Below are 16,031 nucleotides of genomic sequence, written 5' to 3' on the forward strand. Positions count from 1 at the left end.
GAACAGTCGGGGCTCATTGTGTACACCCAGAAGATGGTGGGAGGGGCGCAAGGGCGGCCGTCAGCATGAAGAGTGACACGCAGGGAGGCGCAGGGTAAAGTACTGCCCTGTGGCTGGTAGGAGGTGACAAGGACCTGAGACTGAGCTGGGACAGCAGGAAGGTTGCATAGCACAGGAGGCGGCCAGGGTCAGCTTCTGGGCAGGAATTTGGCATGAATGTGGCACTGTCCCCAGGTGACGTGGGGTGGGTGCCCTGCATGGTCAGCACACAGGTGACGGTGACAGGTGCCATGGGGCAACAGGAGAGGGCCCTCATTGGCCATCTTCACAGGCTGTCCATCTTTTTGAAAAACACCGTAGCACAGGAGGATTGTCCTAGAGCAGCAGGCCGTAAAGAAATGTTCGTGGCTGTGTTGTTCACAACAGCCGATGGGGGAGACGTCCAGCCGCAGCTGTTTGGGGGAAGTCTGTGGTGTAGTCCAAGAGTGGCCACTGCAGGGCTGTGAGTGTGGAAGGTAGTGGCAGCCTCCACCAAGGAGTGCCAGACACGTAGCACAAGGGCCAGAGACCCCGCCTAAGATGTGGGCCCACTGCTGTCTTCGGGGCTGGCTGCAGGCCAGAGCCATAGACCGAACCATGAGGAAGCCCCGGCATGTTTTCCCTGTGCACCTCTCTGGTGACATCCCATGATGAGAAGGCTTCTAAGAGGAGAACCAAGGAGAGAACACTAGGGGGCCGAGAGGCAGGGGGCGGCCAGGGGCAAACGCCCAAGCGAGCGCTTCTCATTGCCCGGGGTGCGCGTGCCTGACTGCTGTCCTCTCATCTCAGCTCTCGGGGCGGCCTGGCAGCAGACAGGGGAGGCTGATGACATGCAGCCGCTTCCTGAAGACCCCCTCATGCGGAGGTGGCCAGCACATCACTATTCCAAGGAAAAAGATGTTCACTCCACGCAAGCTCAAATTGACACTCTTTAATAGCGATGTTTGCTAAAATCAGGAGTACTTTGTACCTTTATGAGGAATTTTTCATTTTCTTCCTGGCTGGGTTGATGTGGAAACCAGAACTGTCTGTGGAGCTGTTTTCCAGACCCCAGGCCCATTCCTGGGATCTCTCCAACAGGACCTGTCCTGTGCTCTGGGCTCGTCTCAGGTCTGACCAGGAGATGGAGGATGTGTCCTTGGCAAAGCCAAGGGGGACAGAGGTTTCTGGGTGCCATGGCAGGCTGTCGGGGTCCAGGTGGCACCCATGGGCCCCCTGCCCCATGTGAATGCTGCTGGCACCTGGTGGGGGGTGCCCAGGGATAGACCCTGGGCATGGATGGCTTCTGGGCTGCTTAGTCCAGGCGGAACAACTTGTGGTCAAATCCATGAGTTCAGAGGAAAAGGGGAAGGCACTGAAAAGTCACCAGAGACAGCTGTTGAGACCGCTCAGAAGCCCTCTGTCTGTCACACTCTGCCCTGGCTGCTGTGTGGTCAGGGCACCATGAGGGTGTGCAGATGTGCTGTTCCCTCAAAGCCTCGCAGGTGCCCTCACTGCCTGGGCCCCTGCCCAGCAGCCTCAAGGACGGGCCTTTCTCCCTCATGGTTGTGGACAGGAGGTCGCACCACTGGCCTGCGAGAGCTTCTGGTGGGCCCGTGGCTTCCCCTAATTATCTGTTAAGGAAAACTGTGCTCTTTGAAGAGAAGAGCCAAGAAGTCAGCCCTGACTTTTGTAAAATTTTATTAAATAAAACCGCCTAGATAAGCCTGTTCTCACTGGTTCATCTGGGGGGACTGATACCTGAAATCCTGTCCCCAGGGGAGGCCTGAAGTGTAAGCAAGCAGCCACCCTGGCTGTCTCTTTTCCAGCCAAGGCCACACGGGGGACCGTAGCCTCCATGTCACCGTGGTATCAGTGGGATGTGTGCAGTGATGGGCAGGATATTCCATCGTGAGGGAGGAGGAAGCGGATGTCCCTGCACAAACCCTGGCCGCGGCCACCCAGCTGCACAGCCAGCACCATGTTGCACGTGGCTCTAGGTCTGTGATGAGGATCATTCCTTTTGGTTTGTTTGTTTTTGGGTATCACATGTTGTGGAAAGCTGCCTTTATTTTCATTTTCAGCAAGGTGAAAGTGGGGATTTAGAGACTTTTTCTAACACACCTCCTTCAAAGGCACTGTTCTCCTTCAAAGGCACTGTCCTCCTTCAAAGGCACTGTCCTCCTTCAAAGGCACTGTTCTCCTTCAAAGGCACTGTCCTCCTTCAAAGGCACTGTTCTCCTTCAAAGGCACTGTCCTCCTTCAAAGGCACTGTCTTTTGGGCCCTGCCAGCAGAGCCCCTCCAGGAGATGCCCTGGTTTCCTAACCTTTAAAAGTTAGACTTTTAACAAGCCAAAATACTCCATCCTGCTCCTCCCACTCCAAGATTCGGGTTCAGACTGTGCCATGGCATCATGGTGTCACCCGTGGTGGCCTTTCCTCCTCACCTGGCTGGACGTTGGTGACCCACAGACCTCAGAAGGCCAAGCCTTTCTTCTGACTTCTCTGTGGCACCCAGTAGAGAAGAGAGGCCCTGCTGCTCTTGTCCCCAGAGGGGAGTGAGAGGAAGAGGCCCCTCACAGTCAGGTAAGGAGGGACCAGGCAGTGTACATGCAAACTGCTTGCCCACTAGTGCGGCTGCCAAGCCCCCAGGGTCTGGAGGACCCTGCAACAGGCAAGTCCAAAGCTCCCTGGACTCCCTCAGGTCCACACTGAGTGCTCAGGAAGAAAGTGCCAAAAGCTGGGAGTGGGGGCAGGGAGCTGACGGACACTCCCCTGAGAACGCCCCTCTCATAGACATGCTGGAATTTTTGTTCCCAAAGTCTGGAGGCCCAGCAGGGGAGCTGGGACAGTGGGCAGGAGGCAAGCCCCCAAAGGCTGAGGAAGAGGCAGCAGGGCTGCAAGACGCCCCAGGCACAAGGCGAGGGGCTGGAATGGAGAGCAAAGGAAGCCTCCAGTGGCTGAAAAGGACGGCAGTCCGGCCGAAGAACGGAGAAATCGTGCAGCCCCCAAAGCCAGTGGCTTGGCTGCGACACACAGGCTGATGTCCAGAATCACTGTGCTCAGAGCTCAGACCCCACCGAAGCCGTGCCCTGATGCCACCCTCAGGGCGTCTGAAGGCCTAACTACAGCTGCAGAGAAGTCCAGAGCTAGCTCAATTACAGGGAAGGACAACTCTGTTCCCACTCTGGCAACCTCACAATGGAAGGCACGTGCCCCTCTCTGGAAATAAACATTGTTTGCTTCAGCCTCGATTGTTCTTTTATATGAACTGTCTAGCCTACATTACAAGACACATGAAAAGGCAAGAAAACGTGAGCTACAGTGAGCAGCAGAAGCAGAGACAGCTCCAGTGGTAACACTGAAGTCAAGGGCCTTGAAGGAACTCTGGGGAGGTGGGGAGGGCCTGTGGAAATGGCGGGTGACATTCACCAAGAGATAGAGACGGTCAGCAGAAACAGGGACACTTCAGTAAAGGACAAAATGAAGATGCTAGAAATGAAAAATACAGTATATAAATGAATAATCTTTAGATGGGTTTAACAGCAGACTGGACACCACAGAGGAATGGATCAGTTAACTTGAAGATTGGTCACTAGAGAAGATCCAAACACACAGAGAGGGGAGGGAAAACGACAGAGGGTCCAAGATCTGTGGGCCAAAGTCAGATGGCCTAACTGGGTGTAACTGCAGTCCCAGAGCAGGAACAGGAGAGAATAAAGAAGAAATATTCCAAGACCAAATCGCTAAGAACTTTCTGAAATTCATGAAAGAAAATAATCCACAAATCCAAGAATCTCTGTAACTGCAAGGAGGTGACGTGGAGAAAACCGTACCTGAACACATCCCACAGGCCTTAAAGGCAGCTAGGGTGGAAACATGAGATTCATATAGAGAAGCAATGATAGGAACAATGGCTCACTTCCCACCAGAAGGCCACGCACGCACCCACATCTGTGGTGCTGAAGGGAAAAGGAAGGTCAACTTAGAAGTTCACATACATTGAAATATTCTTTAGGCTGGTCACAGGGGCTCTCACCTGTAATCCCAGCACTTTGGGAGGCTGAGACAGGTGGATCACCTGAGATCAGGAGTTTGAGACCAGCCTGGCCAACATGGAGAAACCCCATCTCTACTAAAAGTACAAAAATTAGCCAGGCATGGTGGTGCATGCCTATAATCCCAGCTACTTGGGAGGCTGAGACAAGAGAGTTACTTGAACCTGGGAGGGGAAGGTTGCAGTGAGCCGAGATCACGCCATTGCACTCCAGTCTGGGCAACAGAGCGAGACTCTATCTCAAAAAAAAAAAAAAAAAAAAAAGAAAAAAAATATTCTTTAGAAATGAAGGCATTATCAGCCAGGATACAGAAACCACACCAGTTATCTGAAGAGGAAAAAATATAAAGAATTACTAGGCCCGGTGTGTGGTTCACACCTGTAATCCCAGCACTTTGAGAGGCCAAGGTGGAGGGAACGCTTGAGGCCGGGAGTTTGAGACCAGGCTGGGCAACATAGTGAGACCCCATCTCTACAAAAAAGTAAAAAAAAAAAATTAGCCTGGTGTGGTGGCGCTCACCTGCAGTCCCAGCTACTCAGGAGGCTGAGGTGGGAGGACTGCTTGAGCCCAGGAGTTAGAGGCTGCAGTGAGCTGTGATCACACCACTGCACTCCAGCCTGGGCAACAGAGTAAGACCCTATCTCTTAAAAAAAAAAAAAAAAAGAATTAAGTAGTAAAAGTTGGTTAACTACTAAAAGGGTCTTGGTTTGGTTTGGCTTGGGTTAGAGATAGGGTCTTGCGATGTTGCCCATGCTCGTTTTGAACTCCTGAACTCAAGCAATCCTCCTGCCTTGGCCTTTTGTTTTTCGTTTTTCAATAAAGACTTACTTAATAGGCCCTGAAGTAGCAGGTGTGGGAAAGCAGCTTCTCTGGGTTGGCGGTGAGGTACTGTGAGGAATTAAGGCCTGGCCAAGGCCCCCTGCCCTCCCAGGCTGAGATGCAGGCCTTTCACAGTGAGTGTGACTGTATAGGAACAGGCCTAGGCAAAGGAGCTGAGCTGGAGCTGGTGTGCAGGGACAGCTGGCAGGACAGGTGCCCCCAGGAGCACCCTACTGGAGTGGCTCAGGAGCAGAGCCAGTGCAAACACGGGGCATGCTGGGGCCCATCGTGCCATGCTGGGCTCCTGTGCCAAATAATACTGATAGAGGACCAGACCCAAGAGGGAAGCCCCCTCTCCCAGCCAGCTGCTGCCCCTTCCCAGCTGTCCCCAGTCAGTGCTGAGTATAGACCGGTGCAGAGCCAGCCGTTTCTGCCCACCTCGGCCTCAGATGGACACTCTCTCCTGGGCCCATGGGTGTGGCAAAGGCCCTTCCTCCCGCAGATGCCAGGCTTGCATCGAGGCTGACAGCTTTCGTCTGCCTGCTCCTGCTTTCTAACCTTTTTGTCCTTCATAAGTATTTCCCCAAATAAACTTCTTGAATGTGTAAATCTATCCTGGCCTTTGATTCCTAGAGGCCCTGAAGGAACGTGACCATCACCTGACCTGAGTGACACTGCAAAGCCCTCATTCTTTCTAGCGGACATGGAATTCTCTCCAAGCAGATGAGATGCTGAGCCGTCAGCCACATCAGAGGCCAGGGACATGGCCTTCAGAGGCTTTGGCCATCATGCAAAACACCTGGCCACCCTGAAGCCTCTATGCTGAAGAAATGTCTGGAGCGATCCCACAGAGATGCTGACAGATGCCCAAGGACCCAGCTGCTGGAGCCTTCCGGCCAGCATGCCAGCCCTGGGAGGAAGGAAGCCTTCAGGGTGGGGTGCATACAGCTGCAGCCGCTGCCTGACAGCAGTGGCCTGACAGATCCCAGCAAGAACCACCCGGCTGAGCCCAGCCAAGCCGTGGCATGAGATCATGGCAGTAACAGATGGTAGGTGCTGCACGCTGTGAAGCTAGTGATGGCGGCTACACAGCAGGAGGTCACGAGAACATGTCCAGATAACCAGTGGGTCCATAGAGGTCACTGGAAACTTAGTAATTGAAACTGAATAATGAAAATGGCACTGATCAAAATCTGAGTGAAAGCAGTGCATAGAATGAAATTTATAGCTTTAAATGTTTATATCAGAAAGTACGAAAAGTACAAAACCACCTAAGATTTCATGTTAATGTGCAAGAAAAAGAGCAAATTAAACCAAAAGTAAGCAGAAAGAAGGAAATAAAACTGAGAGCCAAAATCAACAAAATGGAAAATGGCAGAATACTAGGAAAAAGGGATGGTCCTAAGTGAAGACGTAAGAGCATGTGATGTGCGGCTCTCGCATGACTCCTGATTCAAACAAACCAAATGTAGAGACAACTTGCAATAACACACAGCGAGGAAAAGTAGGCAGCCTCTGCCCAACACAGCCAGGAGACAGCCTCGGAAATCGGAGAAAATATTTGGAAACCATATATCTGATAAGGGGTTAATATCCAAAATACATAAGGAACTCAAACAACAGGAAGAAAACCCAGGTAACCTGATTGAAAAAATAGGAAAAGGACCTGAACAGACATTTTTCTTTTTTTTCTCTGTCATCCAGGCTGGGGTGCAGTGGTGCGATGTTAGCTCACTGCAAACTCTGCCTCCTGAGTTCAAGTGATTCTCCTGCCTCAGCCTCCCGAGTAGCTGGGACTACAGGTGCCGCCACCATGCCCAGCTAATTTTTGTATTTTTAGTAGAGACAGGGTTTCACCATGTTGGCCAGACTGGTCTCGAACTCCTGACCTCAGGTGATCCACCCCCCTCGGCCTCCCAAAGTGCTGGGATTATAGGCGTGAGCCACCGCGCCCAGCCGAGCAGACATTTTCCAAAAATATATATATATATCTATTTTTATATATATATATTTATATATATATGTATACACACACACAAATGGCCAACAGCTATACAAAACCAGTGCTCCATATCAGTAATCATCAGGGAAATGCAAATCAAGACTGCAATAAGATACCCCCTCACACCTGTTAGGATGGCTATTCTAAACAGATGAAATGTCGGTGATGGTGTAGAGAAATGGGAATGCTTGTGCACTGTTGGTGGGAGTGTAAAGTAGTGCCGCCATTATGGAAAACAGTATGGAGGTGCCAGAAAAAGTTAAAAATAGAACTACCATATCATCCAGCAATCCCACTACTGGGTATTTATCCAAAGGAAAGGAAATCAGTATGTTGAAGAGATACCCGCACCCCCATGTTTACTGCAGCACTAGTCACCATAGCCAAGCTATGGAACCAACCTAGGTGTCCAACAACAGATGAATGGATAAAGAAAATGTGGTACATACGCACAATGGGATACTATTCAGCTGTAAAAAAAAAAAAAAAGAAATCCTCTCATTTGCAACTATCTAGATGAACCTGAAGCATTTATGCTAAGCGAAATAAGCTGGTACGGAAAGACAGACCCCACATGATCTCACTCATATGTGGAACCCAAAAAGTCAAACTTGCCAGGCTTGGTGGCTCATGCCTGTAATCCCAGCACTTTGGGAGGCCAAGGCAAGAGGATCACGTGAGTCCAGGAGTTTGAAACCAGCCTGGGCAACAGAGTGATAACTCATCTCTACACAAATACAAAATAAAGGCCGGGGCCTGACGTGGTGGCTCACGCCTGTAATCCAAGCACTTTGGGAGGCCAAGGCAGGTGGATCAAGTCAATAGATCAAGACCCTCCTGGCCAACATGGTGAAACCCTGTCTCTACTAAAACAAAAATTGGCTGGGCATGGTGGTGTGTGCCTGTAGTCCCAGCTACTCGGGAGGCTGAGGCAGGAGAATTGCTTGAACCCAAAAGGCATAGGTTGCAGTGAGCCAAGATCGGGCCACTGCAGTCCAGCCTGGCAACAGAGCGAGACTCTGTCTCTAAATAAATAAATAAAATAAAATAAAGGCTGGGCATGGTGGCTCATGGCTGTAGTCCCAGGACTTTGGGAGGCCAAGCCGGGCAGATCACTTGACGTCAGGAGTTTGAGACCAGCCTGACCAACATGGTGAAACCCCGTCTCTACTAAAATACAAAAATTAGCCAGGCGTGATGGTGCGTGCCTGTAATCCCAACTACTCGGGAGGCTGAGGCAGGAGAATCACTTGGACCCGGGAGGCAGAGGTTGCATTGAGCCAAGATCGTAATCACTGCACTCCAGTCTGGGTGACAGAGCGAGACTCTGTCTCAAAAAAAAAAAAAAAAAAAAAAAAAAAACTCAACCCAAGAGGTTGAGGCTGCAGTGAGCCACGTTTGCGCTACTGCACTCCAGCGTGGGTAAGAGCAAGACCCTGTCTCAAAAAAGAGGGAAATTCATAGATGCAGAGTAGAATGGTGGTTGCCAGGGGCTGAGGGAGGGTGGCTGGGGAGATGGTGGTGAAAAGATGCAAAATTTCATTTGGAAGGAATGAGCTCAGGGGATCTCTTGTACACAAGGACTGTAATCAGTAACAATGGATTATATTATTGAAAACCACTAGGAGAGACAGGGTATGGTGGCTCACGCCTGTAATCCCAGTACTTTGGGAGGCTGAGGCGGGCGGATCACGAGGTCAGGAGTTTGAGACCAGCCTGGCCAACATGATGAAACCCCATCTCTACTAATAATACAAAAATTAGCCTGGTGTGGTGGCACATGCCTGTAGTCCCAGCTACTCAGGAGGCCGAGGCAGGAGAATCGCTTGAACCTGGGAGGTGGAGGTTGCAGTGAGCAGAGATTGCACCACTGCACTCCAGCCTGGGCGGCAGAGCAAGACTCCATCTCAAAAAAAATAATAAAACCACTAGGAGAGTAGATTTAAGTGTTCTCACCCCAAAAAGTGACGAGTATATGTGGCAGTGCATATTAATTAGCTCGACTTAGCTGTTTCACAGTGTACACATATTTCAAAACATGTTGTACATGATAAACATGCAATTTTTATTTGTCAATTTAAAAATTAATTTTTTTTTTTTTTTTTTTTGAGACAGAGTCTCACTCTGTCACCCAGGCTGGAGTGCAGTGGTGCCATCTCGGCTCACTGCAACCTCTGCCTCCCAGGTTCAAGCGATTCTCCTGCCTTAGCCTCCCGAGTAGCTGTGACTACAGGCCACCATGCCTGGCTAATTTTTGTATTTTTAGTAGAGACGGAGTTTCTCCATATTGGCCAGGCTGGTCTCGAACTCCTGGCCTCGTGATCCGCCCGCCTTAGCCTCCCAAAGTGTTGGGATTACAGGCATGAGCCACCACGCCCGGCCTAAAAATTTATTATTATTATTATTTATTTTTTTTTTTTTGAGATGGAGTGTCGCTTTGTTGCCCAGGCTGGAGTGCAGTGGCACAATCTCGGCTCACTGCAGCCTCCTCCTCCTGGGTTCAAGCAATTCTCTGCTTCAGCTTCCCAAGTAGCTGGGATTACAGGCACCCGCCACCACGCCTGGCTAATTTTTGTATTTTTAGTAGAGACAGGGTTTCACCATCTTGGCCGGGCTGGTCTTGAACTCCTGACCTCATGATCCACCCACCTCAGCCTCCCAAAGTGCTGGGATTACAGGCGTGAGCCACCGCGCCCGACCAAAAAAAATAATTTTTTAAAAAAGAACAGCAACACACACAACCTGGGCAAACGTCACGACATGTAAAGGCCAGGGCCTGCAGGTGCCCATTCACAAGCACATCAGGCCCACAAATCCTGTTGGCTCAGTGGGGACGCACCTCCCCTACCTTAACCCATAGCAGCTACAGGGTGTCTTCCCGTGTAAACTGTTGCCAAGCAGACACTGACAATTCTGGCATGTTCTGGACTCTACTATGTACCTCAATTTTTAAAAGTTAAAAAGGAAATAAAGGGGCCGGGTGCGGTGGCTCACGCCTGTAATCCCAACACTTTGGGTGGCCGAGGCATGCGGATCACGAGGTCAGGAGATTGAGACCATCCTGGCTAACACGGTGAAACCCCGTCTCTACTAAAAATACAAAGAATTAGCCGGGCATGGTGGCGGGAGCCTGTAGTCCCAGCTACTCGGGAGGCTGAGGCAGGAGAATGGCGTGAACCCGGGAGGCGGAGCTTGCAGTGAGCGGAGATCGTGCCACTGCACTCCAGCCTAGGCGACAGAGCGAGACTCCATCTCCAAAAAAAAAAGAAAAGGACAATTTAGGGAGAAAATCAAAGACATTTGACTATGAAGCAGGTGTTAGATATTAAAGAATTCTCCCTAATTTTCCACTTACAATATTGTATAAACCAAAAAGCATCTGAGGCAGCTCTCAATCAAGTCAGAGGTTTATTTTGCCAGCGCCCAGGAAAAAGAAACACAAAACCACAGGAACAGTCTGTGATCTGTGCTTTTTCCAAAGAGAGCAAGATTTGGGGACTTCAATACATACATATATTTTATGAGACGGAATCTTGCCCTGTTGCCCAGGCTGGAGTGCAGTGGCGCAATCTCGGCTCACTGCAACCTCTGCCTCCCAGGTTCGTCACGCAGTCGTCTCTCGCTCAGCAAATTGTGCTTTCGTAAGATACAGCAGACAAGCACAGCTGCCTGTGGAGGCCTGTGGCCTTCTACCTGCAGCTGTTTGCTCAGAAACAAAAAGAAAGGTGGTTTCTTGAATGAGTCAGTTTCCAGCTTAATTTTTCCCTTTGGCATAGTGAATTTGGGGGCCCTGAAATTGTATTTTTCTTTCACAATGGTATTGTGGTTGTGTAAGAAAATGTTTTTTTTTGGCCGGGCGCATTGGCTCACACCTGTAATACCAGCACTTTGGGAGGTCAAAGCAAGAGGATCACCTGAGGTCAGGAGTTTGAGATAAGCCTAGCCAACATGTTGAAACCCCGCCTCTACTAAAAATACAAAAAATTAGCTGGGCATGGTAGCGGGCACCTGTAATCCCAGGTACTTGGGAGGCTGAGGAAGGAGAATTGCTTGAACCCGGGAGACAGAGGTTGCAGTGAGCTGAGATCGCGCCACTGCACTCCAGCCTGGGCGACGAGCGAAACTCCACCTCAAAAAATAAATAAATAAATAAAAGTCTTTTAAAAAAAGTTTAACCTGGCCGGGCGTGGTGGCTGACACCTGTAATCCCAGCACTTTGGGAGGCCGAGGCGAGCGGATCACGAGGTAGGAGTTCAAGACCAGCCTGGCCAACATGGTGAAACCCTGTCTGTACTAATAATACAAAAATTAGCTGGGCGTGGTGGCACAGGCCTGTAGTCCCAGCTACTCGGGAGGCTGAGGCAGGAGAATTGCTCGTACCGGGGAGGCAGAGGTTGCAAGGAGTTGAGATCACATGCCACTGCACTCCAGCCTGGGTGACGGAGGGAGACTCAGTCTCAAAAAAAAAAAAAAAAAAGGAAAGAAGTTTAACGTGTTTTTAGGGTCAAAATGTCTCAACATCTGGGATTTGTTTTAAAATTCTTTCAGAAACTCAAAAAGGCCGGGTGCGGTGGCTCATGACTCTAATTCCAGCACTTTGGGAGGCCAAGGCGGGCAGATCACTTGAGGTCAGGAGTTTGAGACCAGTCTGGCCAACATGGCGAAATCCCGTCTCTACTAAAAATAATTAGCCGGGCGTGGTGGTGGGCACCTATAACCCACGCTACTCGGGAGGCTGAAGCTGAGGCAGGAGAATCGCTTGAACCTAGGAGTGAGCCAAGATTGCGCCACTGCACTCCAGCCTAGGTGACAGAGTAAGAGACTCTGTCTCAAATTAAAAAAAAAAAAAGAATGAACAGTGCTAATACCTGGTCAGCCCAGGCAGCAGACCCGGGGCTCAGTGTCCTGCTTCCCAGCTCTGGGCTCCAGGTGTGTGAACTGTCCCAAGCAAGCCTGCCTGCTTCGGGACAGCACCTCTACCTCTGGCTGGGAGCTCTGCCTGGCCCTCAACTTGCATCCAGAAGGCAAAGCACGGGGAACCATGAGGCCACAGTCGAGGACCAAGTGTTTGGGGTGGTAGCAGGGGTTGTGGCCTCCTGGGGACCCTCCCAGTCCCCAGTGACCCTCAGCACCAGACTGGCCAGGCCCACGGGCAAGGAGGAAAATGCACGGCCCGTGCTCCTGGCAGCTGCACCCAGTGTGACCACGGCTGAGCAGCTCTGCAGGAGTGGTGGCCCCGTGGTCACAGGGACAGGATCACAAACCAGGATCCTCCAACAGGCTGGGATCTGACCACTTCCCCGGCCCTCACCCCCAGCACCCCCTCCAGCTGTACATGCACATACATGTAGTTGCACACACACGTGCACACCCTCCTACACCACCCAGCCAGTCCCCACAGCAGGCAGCCAGGATGGAGGCAGCACCTTTCCACCTGCGTCTCACTGTGGGACTGGACTTAGGCTGACTCGGTACAGCCAGTCCCCAGGACAGGCTGGGCCTCTGGCCAGGGTCGGGAGGCAGAGGCACCGCCCCGACGGAGCTCTCGGAGCTGGGTAGTGCCCCTTCTTGTTCTCCTGCCCCTCAGTGGGTGGCTGGTCCTGCTGGGTGCCTGGGTCCAGCACAGCTGTCACAGGCCAGGCCACCAGCCTAGGTGGGAAGAACAGGGTGAAGACGGCAGAACCCCTGGGAGAGCTTCTTGGGACCAGATCTTCAGCTTGTGGGCAGCAAGCACCCTACCTGGCTCTTGCCCTGCGGGCTGCCCAGCTTCATCACTGGTGGGGTCAATGGTGGGGCAGCCCCTCCTGGGGCCCAGCACCACAGTACCCTCTGTCCCCAGCCCTGCCCAGCTCTTTGTAGGGTCCTGGAACGCCCCTTCTCTGACCCCAGCGGGAAATGAACCCACCCGTAATGAAAGTCCTGTCAACCAAATGCAGCCCATGGGCCTGGCTGTGCTCTGCATCAGCTCCAGTAAGAGGATCACCGGGCAGCCTGGCAGGCAGGTTCGCCTGGCATGCCAGATTTCTCCGCAGCTTGCGATGGAGGCACTTGCAGGGAGGCACATGTGTGAGTGCAGGACAGAGGAGCTTTCATCAGGCAGAGGCTGCGTGTTTGTAACATCTTGTCCAGGGTGCTTTGTTTTGAATCTGAGGTGGTTTTCGACTCCACTCTGGGCGTCCACCCAACAGGTGCCTGTGGACACCCACCCGCTCCCCCCCGGCTCCATGCAACTTGCTAACCTTCAAGCAGATCAGTGTAACTACCCTCCAGTCCGATGGTCTGCAGGAATGTGGGGGCAGCAAGGTCACAGGGCCTCGGGCCAACCCAGGGATGGGGGTAGTTTATACATTTGGGGCTTTTTCACAAAAAGATGAGGGTGCTGAAGGGTCCCTGAAGGCCCCAGAGGTGGCAGGGCTGGGCCAGGCAGTGAGACCCAGCATGGCGTCTACAGGCCGACAGGAACCGCTGCACAGTGGCCGTGGCAAACAGGCTGCTCAGAGCGTATCATTTTTAGGGCCTTTCCTGGACCTTCCACTCCAGCTCTCTAGGTTTTCCAAACCTCTTGTTCTGGCATTGACCAAACTGTCACCCAAGAAGCAGGCCCTCAGTGCACCTCCAGTTCATCCAGCTGGTTCTGACAGCTTCAGGAACAGTCCATGGAGCTGCTCCCAGCCTCCTCTGCAAGGCTCCTGCCAGGCTCCTCTGCTCAGTGCAGAGGCTCATTCAGGCCTAGTGTGGGAGGCAAGGGGGGGGCGGATCTGAGAAGCCGGGGCTTATCTCCCAGGGGCACAGCAGAGTGAGGGATGGGCCAATGAAGTGTACGCCTGCAAGGGGCAGCAAGCAGCCCCAAGGGCTTAAACTGTGTCCAGCTGCAGCAAGTCTGCTGGAGTGACCAAGCAGCATGTGTCACCTCAACTGAGGGCTGCACTTGGCAGTCACATCTTCCCAGACGGGCGATTGCCACTCCTGAGAATACTGCAAAGGTTCATCACTGAGAAAGGGAGGTTACCCTCGAACCCTCAGGCATCCACACATCACAACTCCCCTCCCTGCTTGGCTCCACTACAAACCCTGAGCAGGCACTGAGGACACAGCCACCTCCACACAGGGCATGAGAAGGAACAATGGCCTTCCTGTAAATGCAGCGACCCAGCACACACAGCACTGCCACATGGAAAGCTTGGTTCAGGTCACAGCAAAATCCCAGTTAAGGATGTGGCTCGCTGGTTGCAGATAGAAACTTCTAGCAACCCAGAAACCAACTGTGAGAGTTTATGAGGGACGTGATCCCACCACTCAGTCTTTAGGTAGACACCAAGGCAACACATCAAGCGTTCGCACCTCAGACACCCACCCACCCACCCCAGCCAGGCCCTTTCCGGTGGCTCCGCCAGCCTGCTCATCCGGCTACGCGGACTCCACAGGGTGAGCACGCTGACACTTGTTCTGCAGTTTGCTGCTGCGTCCTGCTTCCATCACTGCCGTGCCCACTTCACTAAGGAGTGAACCTGGGAGAAGGCGCCTGGCCCAGATGTGGCCCAGCAGGGATCCAGGCCCAGAGGGCTGGGCTCAGCCCTGTGGAGATCGCCCCCCCCCCCCCGCCCCCGAAGAAATCCTGCACAGGCATCTGTGGGCAGAGCAGGCAGCATTCTCCAAGGTGCGCTGTCACCCATGAAAGGAAGATGGGTTCCCTGGGAGGAGTCTGCTATCTTCATACTGGTTCCATGTCTTCAAATAAATGTGCATTACTTTATAACCTTAGAAACCGAACTTCTGAGGCAGAAGGGGCTCCGAAGCTGTGTGCAAGGCACGCTGCACGTGAGGGGCACCCACCACACGTCAGGAAACGCCCCTGTGAAACTCTCAACTAACATGCCCGCTCCCCTCAGTTTGGCCAGAAGCAAACTGCAGAGAACAGTGCCAAAAGTTTAGATGACTGGAATTTGTATTTCTGTTTCTGAATAAACATTTTGTAAACAAAATTATTAAACACTTGGAAAATTTGTTCCCAATTAAAGTCAATTTGTACCTACACACTTAAAAATACCACATACATGGCCAGGTGCGGTGGCTCACGCCTGTATTCCCAGCACTTTGGGAGGCCGAGGCGGGTGGATCACCTGAGGTCGGGAGTTCGAGACCAGTCTCACCAACATGGTGAAACCCCATCTCTACTAAAAACATAAAAATTAGCTGGGCCTGGTGGCGCATGCCTGTAATCCCAGCTACTCGGGAGGCTGAGGCAGGAGAATCGCTTGAACCTGGGAGGCAGAGGTTGCAGTGAGCCAAGGTCACGCCATTGCACTCCAGCCTGGGCAGCAAGAGTTAAACTCTGTCAAAAAACCAAGAATGCCACACGCGGTGGCTCACGCCTGTAATCCTAGCATTTTGGGAGGCTGAAACAGGTGAATCATGAGGTCAGGAGTTTGAGACCATCCCAGCAACATGGTGAAACCCCGTGTCTACTAAAAATACAACAAATTAGCTGGGCATGGTGGTGGGCGCCTGTAATCCCAGCTACTCAGGAGGCTGAAGCAGGAGAATTGCTTGAACCTGGGAGGCAGAGGTTGCGGTGAGCCAAGATTGCACCACTGCACTCCAGCCTGGGAGACAGAGCGAGACTCCATCAAAAAACAAAAAACAAAAGCCACACACACGGACTAAACTTGTAGAGAAATGCTTAGAAAACAGCTGATTACTCAGCCACTGCACACCACGGCGGAAACAAGCAGGCTTTGGTATAGTGTCACAGGTGAACACGGTGCGAGTCCAGGGAATGAGGCTCCGGCTACACTTCTAAGTCATGGCAGCTGTTCTCTCCTGCCCCTGTGGTCCTTCCACACACCCAGTCTGTTTTCCGACCAAGCTCCCTAAAGCTCTCAAGTCACATTCTCTGAGCAGTTTGTAATTTTGAAGGCTACCAAAACAGGCACTACAACTACTACTAATGCTGAACAAATGATGTTTTTAAAAGATAAAAATGCTATACAGAAACAAAATAGTGCTTTAGATTTATTCCTATAAAACACATACCCTTTAAACTAGGGTCCATGAGGATTAACTTTCGACATCGGGGGCTGTCAGAGGTCGTGGACACCCCCAGCCCCAGCTGGGTGCTGAACAATGTAAAAAGA

General features: G+C 51.9%; 1 protein-coding gene across 8 annotated transcripts in view; it reads left to right on the forward strand.

Annotated features, from left to right (window-relative positions):
- Positions 1-16,031, forward strand: part of CLBA1 (clathrin binding box of aftiphilin containing 1) — a 34,490-nt gene that overhangs the window by 7,855 nt on the left and 10,604 nt on the right. For 3 of the 8 annotated variants that reach the window (XM_002825166.5, XM_054530594.2, XM_054530596.2), the window contains one exon: positions 829-1,743. The exons of 1 other annotated variant lie outside the window; for it this stretch is intronic. In XM_002825166.5, the coding sequence (XP_002825212.1) occupies positions 829-990 (162 nt within the window). In that variant the 3' untranslated portion in view covers positions 991-1,743. Of the gene's footprint in view, positions 1-828; positions 1,744-2,840; positions 4,743-5,528; positions 6,656-14,349; positions 14,550-14,659; positions 15,808-16,031 lie in introns of those variants that run through there. 4 more of the 8 variants (XM_054530599.2, XM_054530598.2, XM_009249552.4 and 1 more) reach the window with 4 other exon arrangements.

This window comes from Pongo abelii, chromosome 15 (genome assembly GCF_028885655.2).
Source record: "Pongo abelii isolate AG06213 chromosome 15, NHGRI_mPonAbe1-v2.0_pri, whole genome shotgun sequence".
Classification (NCBI taxonomy): domain Eukaryota; kingdom Metazoa; phylum Chordata; class Mammalia; order Primates; family Hominidae; genus Pongo; species Pongo abelii.